At 42.9% G+C, this 16,759-nt stretch overlaps 1 protein-coding gene and 1 pseudogene across 2 annotated transcripts in view; both read right to left on the bottom strand.

The window, feature by feature from the left end:
• Positions 1 to 301: 301 nt before the first annotated feature.
• Positions 302 to 16,759, bottom strand: part of EFHC2 (EF-hand domain containing 2) — a gene marked incomplete at its 3' end in the record, with an annotated part of 202,345 nt that continues 185,887 nt past the window's right edge. The window contains 1 exon segment of the mRNA XM_082865263.1: positions 302 to 403. Coding sequence (XP_082721389.1) covers positions 302 to 403 — 102 coding nt within the window.
• Positions 4,685 to 5,359, bottom strand: LOC309977997 (protein FAM3C-like; annotated as a pseudogene). The gene has a single exon. The product of its transcript is annotated as a protein FAM3C-like (transcript).

A 16,759-nucleotide genomic window follows, 5' to 3' on the forward strand; every position in this document is an offset into this window, starting at 1 on the left:
AAATTATGTTGGATAGAAAATTACCATAAGATTCTTGGTATTAATAAATCATATGTATAATAAGAATGCTCAACGTTTCTTTAAATGGCATTTTTAATAGTGCTGGTACATCAGCAATATAATATGATGTTCTGAAAAACTGAAATGACAAAAGGAGATTAATTTTGGAATATGGATTTTAATTCAATATGAACCTTGTTTTTTTTGTTTTTAATGGAATCATATCTACTGAAATAAACTTGGCAAAATTAGAGCAGGAAATCAGGAAATCAAAGGGAGTTAACCAACCAAAACTGCATGGTTACTCCTCCTCTAAGCCAAACACATCCTTTAAAAGGTTTAAATAGTAAATGTATTTCACAGGAATAGGTGATGGCATCCCAAGCCACTCATCTTCACATCTCCGGGAAAAAAAACCAAAGATGGATATAATTAGAACTACATTTCAAAGTGCAGCTTTGTAAATGCAACATCAAATTGTTCCTTGTCAAGCTCTTGGCTAAGTAGTTTATTTCCAAAGCAGATATTTCTACCATCGACTTTCAGATCATAAGGACTCTGTGGTAGATTGGATTCTTGCCCTCAATCCTTCGTCCTTCCCTGTATTAGAATTATACACTGTGCTCTTTGCCATGTGAATTTGCAGCACCTCCTATGGAGTCCTTTTTCCTGCCCCTTTGACATGAACTTGGCCACATGGCTGGCTTTGGCCTATGTAATGTTAGCAGATATACCACAGCCAGAGGCCCTAATGCGCTGGCATGATTTGGCTTGGCCCTCTGTGCCTCTGCCATCACCATGAGAAGAACATGGCCCAAGATGCTGCTGGTCCCAGAATGACACAGGTGGAGAGAGCCCAGCTGGAGCCAAGCCCAGCAGATCTACGGGCCCATGGACAAGAAAAATAAACATCTGCTGTTGTGAACTACTGAAATTTGGGGGGGTTGTTATGCAGCATTATTGCAGTGATAGCTCCTCCTATACTTTATTAAGAACTCAATTTTTAAAATCCAAACTGCTAGCGTATTATACTGGCTGCTTGGTTACTGTTTCTTCAATCTAACAGTGAAATGAGCACTAGATCATTCAAGGTATGTTCTTGGGGATAAGCTACTTTAAATATGTGTGTATAAATACAAATACACATATGCTTTATATATATAGTATATGTGATACATATATGTGTGTATATATTTGTTAATTTCAGAAAAAATAAATACCTTCACTCTGAAGAGGTTTAAGAATTATTTTGATAAGGTGGGTTGCAACAAAACGTAATTATATAAGTAACATCAAGGAGATTTCAAAAATCTTGTATATATAAATCTATACACATACGCACTTTTTACTTATGCTGCAATGGTGAATTAATATTAACATCAATGGTGGCGGGGGGTGAGTCCATAAGTACGGCTGCTTTTATTTCTACTGTCAAGGTTAATTGTTGCATATAAGAGGTGTTAAATCTTTCCTAGTGCCAAATTAGTATCCAGAGTCACAAGATGTCACAGAAACACAGGAAAGGGCTCAATAATTCTATGTGATGGAATTGTGGAAGCAACCTGAGCCAGTGACATCTCACTTGGGCTTTATGGGGTACGGAGCAGTTCAGCAGGGGGTTAAAGTGATGAAAGGTGTTCTAGGCATAGCGGACAGCATAAGCAAAGGCCTAGAGACCTAAAAATCTATTTTCAAGAAAGGCTGACCAGCCCAGCGGGTTTGGGGCACACGGTACAAAGTGGCAAGAGAGGCAGTTGGAAGGAAAAGGTGGGGCCGAACTTGAGGGCTTCTATGCTAGTTTATACTTTATGCTGTGGCTAGGGAAGGGCACTAGTGGGTCTCAGTGAAATCGGATTGGAAGTTTATTAGATAACTCATTGGATGTATGAAGAATGAAATGAAGGAGGAAAATCACTCTGGAGGTTACTGCAATAATCCTGGGGAGAGATGACTGTGCCATAACCAGGGCAGCTGAGCCTGGGGTGAACAAGGGCTACATCTGAAAGGTTTTGCTGCAGTAGAACATACAATACCTGGAAGGTGACTGATGTGAAGTGGTGATCAAAGAAGGGGGTCATGTTATGGGTTGAACTGTGTCCCCTCAAAAAAGATATGTTGAAGTCCTAACCCCCTGATATCTCAGAATGTGACCTTATTTGGAAATAAGGTCATTGCAGATATAATTAGCTAAGATGCAGTCATACTGGAGTAGGGTAGGCCCCCTAACTCAATATGACTGGTGACCTTATAAACTAATACAGATAAGGATGGTTCTAAGACTTCTAAATTTAGTTACAGCTGACGATGTCTGTATTAGTTTCCTAGGGCTGCCATAACAAATTACCACAAACTGAGAGGCTTAAAGCAACAAAATTTATTCTGTCACCGTGCAGGAGGCCAGATGTCCAAAATCCAGGTGTTGGCAGGGCTGGTTCTTTCTGGAGGCTCTAAGGGAGACTGTCCCATGCTCCTCTCCTAGCTTCTGGTGGTTGATGGCTATCCTTTGACTTCTTTGGCTTGTAGATACATCACCCCAATCTCTGCCTATATCTTATTCTCTCTCTCTCTCTGTGTGTGTGTGTGTGTGTGTGTGTGTGTGTGTGGCTTCACATGGCCTTCTTATAATAACACCAATTACTGGATTTAGGGGCCACTCTAATCCAGTATGACCTCATTTTAACTTTTAGTAGATGTTTTAATTATATCTGCAAAGACCCTATTTCCAAATAAGTTCACATTCTGAGGTTCTGGGTAGACATGAATCTGTGCGGGATAATGTTCAACCCAGAGCAACATTATAAGCAAAATAAGGAAAGCAAGAAGAAGAAGAGTTTTAAGCATTTTTAACTGGGAAAATAAGGATCAGAGGGAGAAACTAAGTTCAATTTGGGGCATTTTTATTTGAGGTACCCATAGGACATCAAAGTAAAGATCCTGGTAAACACCTGTAAATAGGGTTCTGTATAGCACAGACCTAGAGTCCAGAACTGTGCAAAGATGTGGAAGTCACTTAAATATGGGTGATATGTAAAACTATGGTAATTAATAACACTAATGCAGAATCAGAAGAGCACCAAGAACTGGCATCTGTAACTAAAGCATAAAGCCTTAGTTTAAGTGATGATTTATGATGACGATGAACTAATAGCAGACTTTTTCAGGATTACAGGCATCATAATTACCTAGTAGTGATGATGATGATGATGATAATAATAATAAATTTATTGGATATTTACTATACGACAGGTATTCTTTTAAGCATTTTACAAGTACTGAGCTATTTAATTACTGCAGTTTAAAAAATTAATAAACAGAAACTTCAATTAAATAGAGCCCAGGAGACCAGAAGGGGAAGCTTTCATGCCCTGCAATGATAGCAGAGCACAACAGGAAGAAAAAGACTCCTCTTCTTTCCTGGTAAGGACTCAGCCAATGAAAAGCCATGGACTCTTTATTATCGCTCTCTCAACTTCCTTTTCCTCTCTATAAAAGTGTTCTCCTTCCTTTGCCATGAAGGAACTTGCACATGGCTTACCATGGTTGCAGACCCCAAAATGCAGTTCTCTGCTGATCCCAAATAAATCCATCTTTGCTGGAGAAATATCTGGCAGCCTATTTATTTTTAGGTCAGTAGCAGAAAACCCTAAGAGGTAGGTATTATTATGATACCCATCCACAGAAAAGGAAACTGAGGCAAGAGAAGGGTTAAGTAGCTTGTCCAAAGTCAAACTGCCGGTAAGTGGAGGAGCCTGGACCGTAACCGCAGTATTAGGGCTCCAGAGCTCTGCTTATCTGCTGGGCTACCCTCCAAAACCCAGGAAAGGAGTGGGCCTATTCAGAAGCAGCTGGCTCTCATCCGACATGGCTACATTTGGTCCTACCACTTTCAACAAGAAAAGTTAAGTAAAAAAAAAAAAAAAAACGTGATTCTTGAAGTGACACTACACTTCTCTTTCAAGAATGCCTCCTGTTGGATGTTGGAGGTTGAGCCCAAACTGCCAACCAGCTGTGTAAAGAAGGAAATGACCATTCAGATGGATGATGGCTAAACCAACTCCTAGGGTGTGTTCTGTGCAATTCATGCTACATGGATCTTAGTGAAATATGCTTCCTATGCCCAAAAGCAGTAAATCATTGTGCGTCTGTGTGTGTGCATATACAAAATGTGTGTGTATTTCATGTGTGTGTATATATACATGTACACACACACATATATATATTTTTAGCCCAATATCTTTTTAATTTAAAAGATACTATCATCAAAAGGCCATATATTTTATATATATATATATATATATATATATATATATATATATAAAACAAAGTCTCCTTCCTAAAATCCACGTTATTCCATGATAGATTTTCACAGCGACTACTATATATATCAATATATTTTTCAAATCTGTTCAGTTATCTATGGGGTAATGCTTTTAGAATTAAAAGATGCCATTATGATCACAGTCTGAACATTGTACCATTAGGGAGATGTGCTTAGAAATGGTTCAGTGATTTGCTCATTATGATGACTATTTACAAAGATGCCTATTTACATTAGCAATAAATAATCCTGATATCAAAAGAGATAATGGGCATGCACACACCGAGATGCCTGCATGCTCTTAAAATACTTACATGTAGTTTTTCGGTTAGGGCTTTCCCATTAGCAAGTGAAAGTGTGCTCCCTTCAATTTTCTCCACATCGGTCTGGCTTCTGGGGGATGCATCCTTCCATTTCTACAACTTCGGGCCATCCTTCATATTTGTTTGTGTCCTTATTGTTCTTTATGTGCTGTTCAAAAGGGCTTTTTGTCTTAATGCCTTATCCACCACAGAAGACCCAGTTGTCTCTAAAACCAAGATGAGTAATAGATGTACTCCCCAATTCAGCAATGAGCTGCCGGGCCTCATCATTGAGTTTGATTGCTCCATCACCATATGTTCCCATTAAGACTATTGTTTCATCTTGTATGGCCTTCAGAAACTCAATAAATGGGGCCACATTTCCTCCCCACATGTCAAAATATCTGGTGTCTATTAGATCTCCTGTTTTTCCATTTACCAAGGCAACATTGATCCCTCTTCCAACATTATTCTTAACACCACTCATTAAAACATTGTCCTCCAGGCAGAGGCTGCTCCACTTGCCATTTTAAAAGCAAAATGCTTCTCAGGGCAAGCTTTTGAGATCCCACATTTATATCTGGGAGGTTCTGTAGAACGTGCAACTGCGTCCAATGCTTGCAAATAGATTTCCTAAACTTGCATCCATTTTTATTTCAAATACTTGAGAAATAACATAGAATGTCAGCAAAAATACTGCCACAGCTACCACCAACTTTGCAGCACCTGCTACCCTCATGTTTGCTTTTTTGGCCTAAGGCACTTTTCATTAAATAAGCTCCTCCAACTTAGAAGACACCAAAGCTTTACAAGTGAGCCAAGACCGCCCTCCACAGAGTTCAAATGCAACATACAACTCCATCCCGCCTCTTTAGAGCACTCGGCCCCCATTTCCGACACGAGCTGGAGCCCCCGCGTGCCCCACGTGCCAGCCACTGGCCTGAGCGCCAGGCGCCGCGCCACCCCGCCCTCCGCGGAGCCGGAGGACTGCTATATATTTCTTTTTAATCAATGAAGTCTGAGATCAATAGTCATTCAGTTCGACTATTCAACATGTCCTCAAAAGTTTCATTATAAAACTTAAAGCAATTTTCACTCTTAAGTGGTACAGTAGTCCCTCAGTACCTTATTGGTTCTGAGACCCCCTGCGCATACGAAAATCTGAGGATGCTCAAGTCCCTCACGTAAAATGGTGTAGTATTTGCATATAACTTATGAACATCCTCCTGTATACTTTAAATCATCTCTAGATTACTTGTAATACCTAATACAATGTAAATGCCATGTAAGTAGTTGTAAATATAAATACTAAATATAAATATAATACCTAAATATAAATACTATGTAAATAGTTGGTGTGTGGCAAATTCAAGTTTTGCTTTTTGGAACTCTCTGGAAGTTTTTTTCCAAATACTGTTGATCCACGGTTGGTTGAACCTGTGAATGCAGAACCCATGGATATGGAGGGCTGACTTTATTTTTAAATTTTACCATGTTATAGAAGAATATAGAACAAATATATACATTCAGAATCACTATTCCCTGATAGCTGTTTTTTTTTTTTTTTTTTTTTGCGGTACGCGGGCCTCTCACTGTTGTGGCCTCTCCCATTGCGGAGCACAGGCTCCGGACGCACAGGCTCAGCGGCCATGGCTCACGGGGCCAGCCGCTCCGCGGCATGTGGGATCTTCCCGGACCGGGGCACGAACCCGTGTTCCCTGCATCGGCAGGCGGACTCTCAACCACTGTGCCACCAGGGAAGCCCCTGAAAGGTTTTTTTAAACACAAGTTTTCAATACAAAAAGAAATACATTATGCAACTCATAACATTACAATGAAATTATTTGGGTAAAGGATTCTCTCATGAAACAGGTCAATACTAGTAGATCCTTCCTCATACCTTATTAGGCAGCAAAAGTTTTGGTTTGTTTGGTTTTTTGTTTGTTTGTTTTTTGAGCAAGGAATCATGATTTAAATCCTAACAACAAAAGAAAAAGAAATAGAAGAACTTATACTGGAATAATGATAACTCAAGAATTTGGAGATGAGAATTAAATTTATTAGCAACAAGCCAAACTTGGGTAAATGAAACTCAAGTAAATACCCCGAGATTTGAAATTAAGGATAATTTAAGATGAAAAAATAATGTAGGGGAGCAAAATCTGCCACCCCAAAATGTGTCTCTCTGGCATGAAGATTATTTTAAGTTGATTATTTTTTTTTATTGGGGTATAGTTGTTTTACAATGTTGTGTTAGTTTCTACTGTACAGCGAAGTGGAGTTCCCTGTGCTATACAGCAGGTTCTCATTAGTTATCTATTTTATACATATTAGTGTATATATGTTAATCTCAATCTCCCAATTCATCCCACCCCCCCTTTCCCTTTTGGTGTCCATATGTTTGTTCTCCACATCTGTGTCTCTATTTCTGCCTTGCAAACCAGTTCATCTGTACCTAGAGACTGTCATACAGAGTTGATTATTTTTAAGAAACAAATGACTCAGGAGGCACTTTTACCTCCCCCTTAACTGCCTAAAAGAATTTAGATACAGGGCCCGTACCAAGAAGGGAGCTATCACCGTTAGATAACTACATGTGAGGTAGACAGGGAGGAACCTAGCGAAGTCTGTTTGTTAAAATTCCTCACTGTGTCCCATTGTTTCTGCATGGCCCTGCAAACATTTATTTACCAAACATTTGCTCTTTTCATCTTCCTGTGAATTGCTTTCCTTCCCTTTGCAGTCCCAGACCCCTAGCCCCTTCTCCTTAGCCCCTTAGTCAAGAATGACAGATAAACCTCATTTTGCCTGACTGTCTTTAGAATCTCCCATGTTTATATGGATTCCCTATACATACGTAACTAAATTTTGTTTTTTTCTCCTGTTAAGCTGTCTTAATCTCATTTTAATTATTCAACCAGCCAAAGAACCTAGAAGGGTGGGAGGAAATTACCCCCCCCCCCAAAAAAAGTAACAATAATGCATTTCTTTTAACCCTGATCACTTTAAATCCCATGGCTCACACAATACCTCCCTGACTGCTCCAGCCCCCCTATACTCTCTCTCTAAAATCAATACCACTTCCCTCACATTTATTTCCCTTTGTCACTTTTCTCCAGGTTCTAGGTGGGAATGACTTTTTCTGCCTAAATATCTGATAAATGCCACAGGCATATTTGCAGTGCTTGAGGAACCCAAGGTCTGTACATTGGCAATATGATATGGTGATTTATAATAAGAAATATATATTTGGTTTTTGTCCCCATTTCTGGCACAGAGTTCTTAAAACTCTTAGAATTTCCTAAGTGATGAGAGCGATAAGGTCTCTTTTGTTACGTTAATGAAACATGATTGCAAAGCACCAGGATGGGGGCTGGTTGCCAGTGGAGCCAACCACGTGATTAGAGGGTTGGAACTTTCAGTCCCCCGCCTCCACTCCCCATTCCCACACCTCCCGGGAGGGGAGAGGGGCGGGAATTTGAGTTTATTCACCAACGGCCAATGATTTAATCAATCGTGTCTCTATAAAGAAGCCCCTGTGAACACCAAAAATGACAGGGTTTGGAGAGCTTCTGAGTTGGCAAACACGTGGAGATGTGGGGAGAGTGGTGAGCCCAGAGAGGGCATGGAAGCTCTGTGCCCTTTCCACCATACCTTGCCCTATGCATCTCTACCATCTGGCTGTTCCTGAGTTATGTCCTTTTATAATAAACAGGTTATCTAGTAAGTAAAGTGTTTCTCTGAGTCCTATGAGCAGCCCCTCCCAAGGAGGAGGTCATGGGAACCTCCAATCCACAGCCAGTTGGTCAGAAGCACAGGCGACAATCTGGACTTGTGAATGGCATCTGAAGGAGGGGAGGTAGTCTTGTGGAACTGAGCCCGTAACCTGTGGGGATCTGAGGTTATCTCCAGGTAGATAGTGCCAGAACTGAGTTGACTTGCAGGACACTCAGCTGCTGTTGAGAATTGCTTGGTACGGGGGAAAAATACACACTGGAATTGATACCAGAATTGTAGCTAGCCCTCAGTTTTAGGGAGATTTTCACAGGTATCCGTTTAAATGAACTAACAGGAATCAAATTGGGATCTAAAGGAAGGAGGAAGCAGGAGATAAGAGTTAAGAAACTCAGGGGGATGGGGCATCGATAGAGTAGAGGGAAAAAGTATCTTCCTCATAATTTTGCCTGTAATTGGGTCCACCTAAAGGAATCACATGGCCAATCTCTTTGTAAAATAAAGAGGTCTTTGCTAACATGAGAAATCCCCTCACTACCACTGCCTAATTGTTCTAATAAATCTGCAAGTGCTCCAAACGTTACATAATATTTATGACTGGGCAGTGAGTTAAAATATTCTTTGTCCTCACTGACCTTTTATTCATCCCACACTACAAAATGCGAAGAAAACTCCAGATCACGTTGTTTCCCAGCAGTGCACATACATTTTAAGTGGAAATAACTGCGTGGTGATTTTACAGCAGGTGAGCTCATCCACAGCAGTCAATCCCTCCTGTTTTAGACGGGGACGAGCCTGCTTGTATTTCTGTAAAACACCCCGCCTAAAGCTGCATGATCAGAATCTTAACTATCTGTGTGTAGCGGGTTCTGCCTGCACCTCTCCTGATCCCCTCACCTTTTCCACTTTGGCGCACACCCACCTAACTTCCAGCCATCAGCACCTGCACTCCTTCTCCTGAGACCTTCCCTTTGGCCTCTGAGGCCTGATTTGGCTGTCCCTGTAACATGCCACAAGTGCCTGGGAATTCATTATTTTCACCCACTTCAGGAGCAGCTCTCAAACAATGACAGGAGTTGATGGATGGGATAACGCTGAGGTACCTATCAGCCACTGCATCCCTGTGTTTCCCAGAGGCATTACGCTCCAGTCATTCACATTTTTACTGGTTTGATAATATGCCCTGTATTAACTCCTTCTCTTCTGTTTCTCACTTCCCTACTCCCTTGCTAGCTATTCCCTTCACTTCGTCCAAAAAACCATTTATACTCAAATCCTTGTCTCCGAGTCAGCTTCCAGAGGAAGCCAAAGATACTACGCAATTTTGCATTTTTCAAAATTAATAAAATGTCTATGAAAGTCACAGTACAGTTCGGAACAAAGCAACTTCTTGACAAACGGTGGACGGATCCGAAGTCTCCAGTGTGACTTCCAGGTAATTCCAGAGACGGTACCCAAATCTCAAAACAAAATTCAGTTTAATCTGGAGCATAAACAGCATGTGCCACGTAGCATTTTCTGGAAGAAGGAAGAACTATGAAATGCAGAGTGAAATTCGGCAATAATGCAAAATCATGACTCTAAAATGGCTGGAAATCATTGCCTACAAGAGGGCCCCATGACAGCTTTCAATCTGGCTGTCACTAGAGCTACTTAAGATGTCAGAGAAGTTGGCAATAAATTACTTATTCATCAATGGTGGAAAAAAATGTAGCTGCCGATCTGTAAAACCACATATCCTTGAAATGGGAAGCAAAGATGGCCCTGGATGGAAACCCAGTAAACAGCAGCTGCCCGGTGAGAACAGCAAAGCTGTGTGTGAGCTCATAGGCCCTGGATTTATTTGCTTTGACATTTTTAAAAGGAAATTTAATTGGATTATGTCTCCTTCTAGTTTAAAATTTTCTACTGTAGTACTGGCCACCAGATGCATGCGGGGAAAAGATTGGGAGCCAATTAAATTCCACGCTTCACTGAAACAAGGTTATTTTTATTCGTCCCAAATGTAAGGCTGATAGAGTCATGTTAGTGATTTCGCTCTCTTACTCCCCCTCCGCTCAATCAAAAAAAGGATGTTTTTATCCATGAATTTGTAGAAAGATCCAGTACTGTGTATGGAATTAAAATTGTGGTTTTCTTGGATTTTCTTCCTTCTACTAGGTTGGCATGACCTTGGAAATAATCAAATTAAGTTGACAGAAATCATCAAAACAATGAAATTTCAGTAAAATCAAATGGAAATTAATTTGGGGAAGAAATTTTACAGATACTTGTTGAGATAATCAAGAGCATTCTGATGACATAAGGAAAAGCTCAAAACCAGGAGATTTGCCTATATGCCTATCCATTTCTGTCTTTACTGTAATGCCAGTATTTCACAATTGCTTCTCTTCGCCCTAGACAAAGCTTCAGTAGAGTTGTCATCTGTGTGTCTGCAGCTGAAACACAGTTGTAACTTTTAAACAAGAAATCTTTCCTTGAAATTGCATTACGGGGCAAGTAAAGTTTTCAAGTAGACATGGATATTTTTTAGCTTTAGTGATAGCTTTATTCATACAATTCAAGTAGACATCATCCAACCCTTTAAATCACAGTAGACTCTGGAAGTTTCCTACTAGGCCACCGCTTTGTGTTACGTAATCAGTATGTGTTTACCAGTTATTTTTTTAAGTCTTATGAGAATGATTAATAATCTTTTATTTCAACTGTTAAATTCAACTGGAAATATTAGACATAACTTCGCTTACTTAAAGAGTTGGCACTAGCCCCTAACTATATAATCTTGACCTTTAGGAATGCCTTTGAGTCTCAGCTTCCTATCTATAAATTGGGAAGGATACTTATTCTCACAAAATGCTTGGGACAATCAAGTGTCCCAGGGTATTCCACCCTCTAAATACCAAAAGGAGATCCTCGACAAGTGGGGTGCCCAAAGATATGTCCCAAGGTGTACGCCACTGCCCCCTACTCCCCAGTGCCAAGGCTATATATCACCCTGTTGTGACAAGAGGAAACTTTAGAGCCAATTGTTAATGCTTCTGCAGCTCTCGTGCTCGTAAAATGAAGCCACATCCAATTTTTCTCAGAAACGTCAAAGGATAAGATGCCAGTCACACAGTGCAAGTTATAAAGTTTATGGGAGAACTGATTTCGTGTTATTTTTAAAAACGTGACTTCTGAGATTAACCAGGCAGGCTCTAAGCAGCGGGACCTCTTTTGCCAGTTTTACAGCTACCATCTGTGGGCAAGCACAATAGAATGGAATTGGGGTCTCTAGGCCGTGACAGCGCCAGGGCAACATGCTGAGACCACAGATAGTCACATAATGGAGTGAGAATTAAATTACAGCCCCAGTGGCTCACCATGGGCTGCTGTGGAGGACAGGCAGAGGCCCGGCCAAGGGAGCGCCTGAGAATCCAGGCTACAGGCCACAGTCAACAATCCTGGTGGGTGACAGTCAGCTTCCACCCATCCACACAGGGAAACCTCTCACTAACTCAAAGCTGGACTCGCTACAACCACAGTCCTCTCTGTGAATTTTGCTTCTTTGTTGTTGGTCCCCAGGCCTACTAGCTGATGCCATGTAACAATCACATGTAGGTGGAGCCCCATCGGAGTCAGAAGGACCAGTCCTAACATCAGTAGACCCAGCTTCAGGAGCTGTTCATCTAAAAAGCTGGCTGTGAGGCTTGCTCACTGGAGCCCCAGTCTCTACTCTGGTAACAGACTGTACTGGCTCATCCTCCATTTGCCCCTCAAGATCCATCTTTTGCCCTTCTCACCAAGCTCTCTGCCCTGGGAGACTGACCTCTGTGGACCGCATCACTTCTCGAGCTTCCTTGGTTCTCTGGCTTCCAAATAGGTCCAGCCAATGGGGAGCAGCGAGAGGTCAGGGTATTGATTCCACTTCCCCTCTCCCTGCTTCTTCCCTGCCCAACCACGCTCTTCCACTGGGCTCCAGTAATACCAGTCCCTCCCTGCTTCTCCAGACCCAGGGATGGTAAAGGCTTCCCACTCTAGCTAGGCCCTGGGCACTCCACTGCCCTGCTTGGTTCCCTTAACCCTACCCTCTCCTCTGTCAATAGTCCCTGCATTAAATCCATATCCCGACTCCTCTGAGTGGTCCGTGTGTCTCCTGCTAGAACCTCACTGGTACAGGGACTCAGCCTGCTCTGTCCCCTGGTCGTGGCTGAAAGCTTGGTTCAAGCCTGCTGACTGGCCCCCTCTGGTTGCTGAATAGTGCTAACTTCAGGATTCCCCATCACTGTGCTCCCTGTTTTGGAGAGACTCCCTGCTAGAACTCCCTGTGGCGCTGCCCTTCCAATCCCAAGTACTGTGTACCAGACCACCCCCCTACTCAGCCTGCGGTTGGCTAAAGTCCACAGCTAAGCGGTCTCTTTTCATTTCTCAGTAAGATCCCTAGTTCAGGGAAGAGAGCCTGTTGAGGACAACATTCAGCCCGAGAGAAGGATACCCAGGTTCCGAGTGGAGGCTGGTGACTCCTGGAACTTCAGCCAGAGACAGCTTGTCCAGCTCATACACTGGAGGAAGCACGCAGCCGCCCCACTGCTGGCTTCCACCTGGGCCATACTTCCACACAGGAGCTCAGCCTGCCATTCCTTGTTCTCAACAGAACTTTAACCTGTCACGTCACATTCAAGGCTGGGTCACTTTCACAACCTGGTGGATCTTGTCCTGAAGTCCCACATATGATTTTTGGGCTACAGAAGACTCCCTAAGTGTTGGCAATCCCCAAAGCTCGAAGTGAGAGGTTTTCTTTGCCCAACTGGGCCCCACAGACCTACACACCTGGTCCAGCTCCTCTACCACTTCCTCTTCTGCCATAATCACGGCCTCTTCTGGCATAACCTCTTTCTTGTCAGTTCCCTGCCACGGGTGAAAGCTCAGACAATAACAGAGGAGTAGGTGTGTGGAGAAGGCTGTGCCACAGGCCAGGCCTCCAGTTCATACCAAGAATAATCAAGAGTGGTTGGTTGCCAAGACATGATATACCATCCAGAATCCCCTTGAGGAAGGACTTGGTGGCCCAGTTGCTGGGAGACCCCTTCAGGGATTACCTCAGCTACAGAGCTGTCTTGGCTGCAAAGAGCCACATTACCGCAGGTCATACCCCTTTCTAAACCAACCCACAGGGATAAAGTCCAGGCCATTTTGGCCCAAATCAGGACAGCTCTGAAAGGCCATTCTAGCTCCAGAGTTCCCTTCGGACCAGCCAAGGCTGTCTTTGGACCTGCATCGAAGCTCAACTTCTCCCTCTGCCCACTCCTATGTCCCTCCCCTCCCTTCCACAGGTATTGATCCCAAGGACACTCCCAAATAAATATACTGCACATTAAACCCCATCTGCTTCCTGGAGAACCCAACCTGTGACAGGCTCTGACCCAGAGTGTCTCAGGGCATTATTAGATATTAACATTTAGGTACACTTACATGGTTCAGGAGATACTATACTTTTCATTACTCATTCTACTCTCTGAACTATGCAATATTACGCTCAACCCATTTACACTAAATATTTTCACATAGATTACAGACTCACTGATACCATTCCCAAGCTATCTTATATCCTCTTTAATGGAACGATAGCAAGCTCAGGAGTACCAGAGTGCTTCAGACTCTGGAATTTAGTTAAGTTCTCATTATTGGTTAAATTGATTAGGTACCATTTGATAACTATGTTCTTCCTTTTTAAAAAAAAAAACTGGCTGAAAAAGAACGGCCCTATCCAAATGTCTCCCACAGACTGAACTGCTTCTAGGCTTGGTCATCAGAATTGACAAGAGGCCCTAAGACTAAAGTTCTTCTCACCATAAATGAGTAACAATTGAAAGAGCTGACTTACTGCTAAAGCACAGGCCCTATCTGATGCTACACTGCTGTTCTAACTCTTTTTTTTTTGGAGGGGTACGCGGGCCTCTCACTGCTGTGGCCTCTCCCATTGCGGAGCACAGGCTCCGGACATGCAGGCTCAGTGGCCATGGTTCACGGGCCCAGCCGCTCCGCGGCATGTGGGATCTTCCCGGACTGGGGCACGAACTCGTGTCCCCTGCATCGGCAGGCGGACTCTCAACCACTGCGCCACCAGGGAAGCCCAGCTGTTCTAACTCTTATGTTTAACGATAGAATCACTGATCTTAGTCCTCAAGGCCCAGCCCACTGACTTGAGGACGTAAGACATCTCCATTTTACGAACAACAGTAATAGCTAACATTTAAGCTGTTACTATGGGACAGGTACTGTGATAAGTGTCTCACGTGTATCAATTCAATCCTTACAAGCAACCTGACAGAAGCACTACTTTTATCTCCATTTTTGAGATGGGGCAATGTGAAAGGTTGAATAACTTACACAGTCACCCAGTGAGTCAATCATAGAGCTAAGGATCTGAGCTCAGCTTCATGTGATTCCAGACCTTCTGCTCTACACTATCTCTCTAAAGAACCTGAGGTCCATGGCTCAGTAACTGCCCCAGTTGACAGAGTAGGTAAGAGATGAAATGGGGGAGGGGTGCCTAAAGGGAAAGTGGATCTCTGGCCTTTCCATGCACTGACTCTTCTTCCAACATGGGTGGTGATCCTTTTGTAGGTCCTTAAGTCAATTTAATGGGTAATGAACTATATTCAAAAGAAAGAAAGAAGGTGGGAGGAGAGAAAAGAAAAGAGAAAGGAAAGAAAAAAATCATACATCATCACATGCAGTTAGAATAGTATTGTTTCATGAGACGTTTGGGCCATTGTATATGTGCATGCTGGGTTGCTAGGGAAAAATGTCTTTCTTACTGTAGGTTGTAGTGCCAAAAGGTAATTAAATTTCATTCAAGCTCAATAGTCATCAGGAAAATAAAAATTCAAGTAACAAGATACCACATGTTTTCAAAGGCAAAAATGTAAAAATAACTTGAATGCCTATCGGTAGAGAAATGGATGAATAAATGAGTCCATATTCATACTACAGTATTAAAGAAGGGCTTAGGTCTACACATATTAAACTAGAGAAATGTCCCATGGTGTACTATTAAGAAAAACACACTGCAGATAAATGCCTGTGGTATGATTATATTTTTGTGCATGAAATGATGAAACCCCCAACCCATAGGTAAACATTTGGGTGGTGGATTGGGTGGAATGGAAAAGGAGAGGAGGAAGTAAGGAAAAAAACACAACAAAGGCCGTTGCTAACTAGCAAAAATAAGTATGTGTATCTTTCAGGATCCCAGAAGAAATAGCAGACATATGCAAACTGTGTAAATTGAGAAGAGTTTAATAAAGAGACTATTTACAAAGTTGTGGCAAGTGTTTAGGAAAAGCAACAAGGGATCCTCCAGACCCTCAGGGACTGTTGCCACCACCTGGGGCTGAAGGGGCACGTGAGGGTGGCTGCCAGAGCCCGGAGTAGACAGCTATGTGGAGAGACCCTCCAGACAGGTACTGTGGCCCTGGGCAGGAGGAGGCAGTCAATCTCTTGTGACTGTCAGGGATGGAGATGACTTCTGTTTCGTCCCACCCTCCATTCTCCTGCTGGTGCGTCCCATTGGCTCCCCCAACTGGAGGCCAGAGGGCTAGGGGTCCCATTGATGAAGCCCGCAAAGATCAGCTGTCTAGGATTCAGAGTAGGGTAGACGGGGTTGGAGAGAAGTCCCAATGGGACAAATGGATGATATCCGACACAGAATACTGTAACATTAAATGAAAAGGTGGAATATAAACTCCATCTATCATTGTTCTTTTTACATGTAAAAATTACATATTTGCATGGATAAGAATTAAAAGGTTACCAAATGACCGTATTTATTTGTTTTTGTGATAGTATCTTGGACTTTAGTTAATTAAATCCAATATCTTCAATACGATTGTACTTAAATGATTTTTTCCTTTTCCATGCTTTGCGGTAAAACAGACCTGAGTTAAAATTCTAACTCTACCATACCCTGTCTGTTCCCCTAACTTCCTCATCTCTAAAATGGGAATGATAAAAGTATCTACTGTGGGCTTCCCTGGTGGCGCAGTGGTTGAGAGTCCGCCTGCCGATGCAGGGGACGTGGATTCATGCCCCGGTCCGGGAAGATCCCACGTGCCGCGGAGCGGCTGGGCCCGTGAGCCATGGCCGCTGAGCCTGCGCGTCCGGAGCCTGTGCTCCGCAACGGGAGAGGCCGCAACAGTGAGAGGCCCGCGTACCGCAACAACAACAACAACGACAAAAGCATCTACTGTGACAGGGTGGGAGAGTGGCATGGACATATATACACTACCAAACGTGAAATGGATGGCTGGTGGGAGGCAGCCGCATAGCGCAGGGAGAAAGGCTCGGTGCTTTGTGAACAACTGGAGGGATGGGATAGGGAGGGTGGGAGGGAGGGAGACGCAAGAGGGAAGGGATATGGGAG

The sequence above is a fragment of the Leucopleurus acutus genome (assembly GCF_964270905.1).
Source record: "Leucopleurus acutus genome assembly, chromosome: X".
NCBI classification, from domain to species: domain Eukaryota; kingdom Metazoa; phylum Chordata; class Mammalia; order Artiodactyla; family Delphinidae; genus Leucopleurus; species Leucopleurus acutus.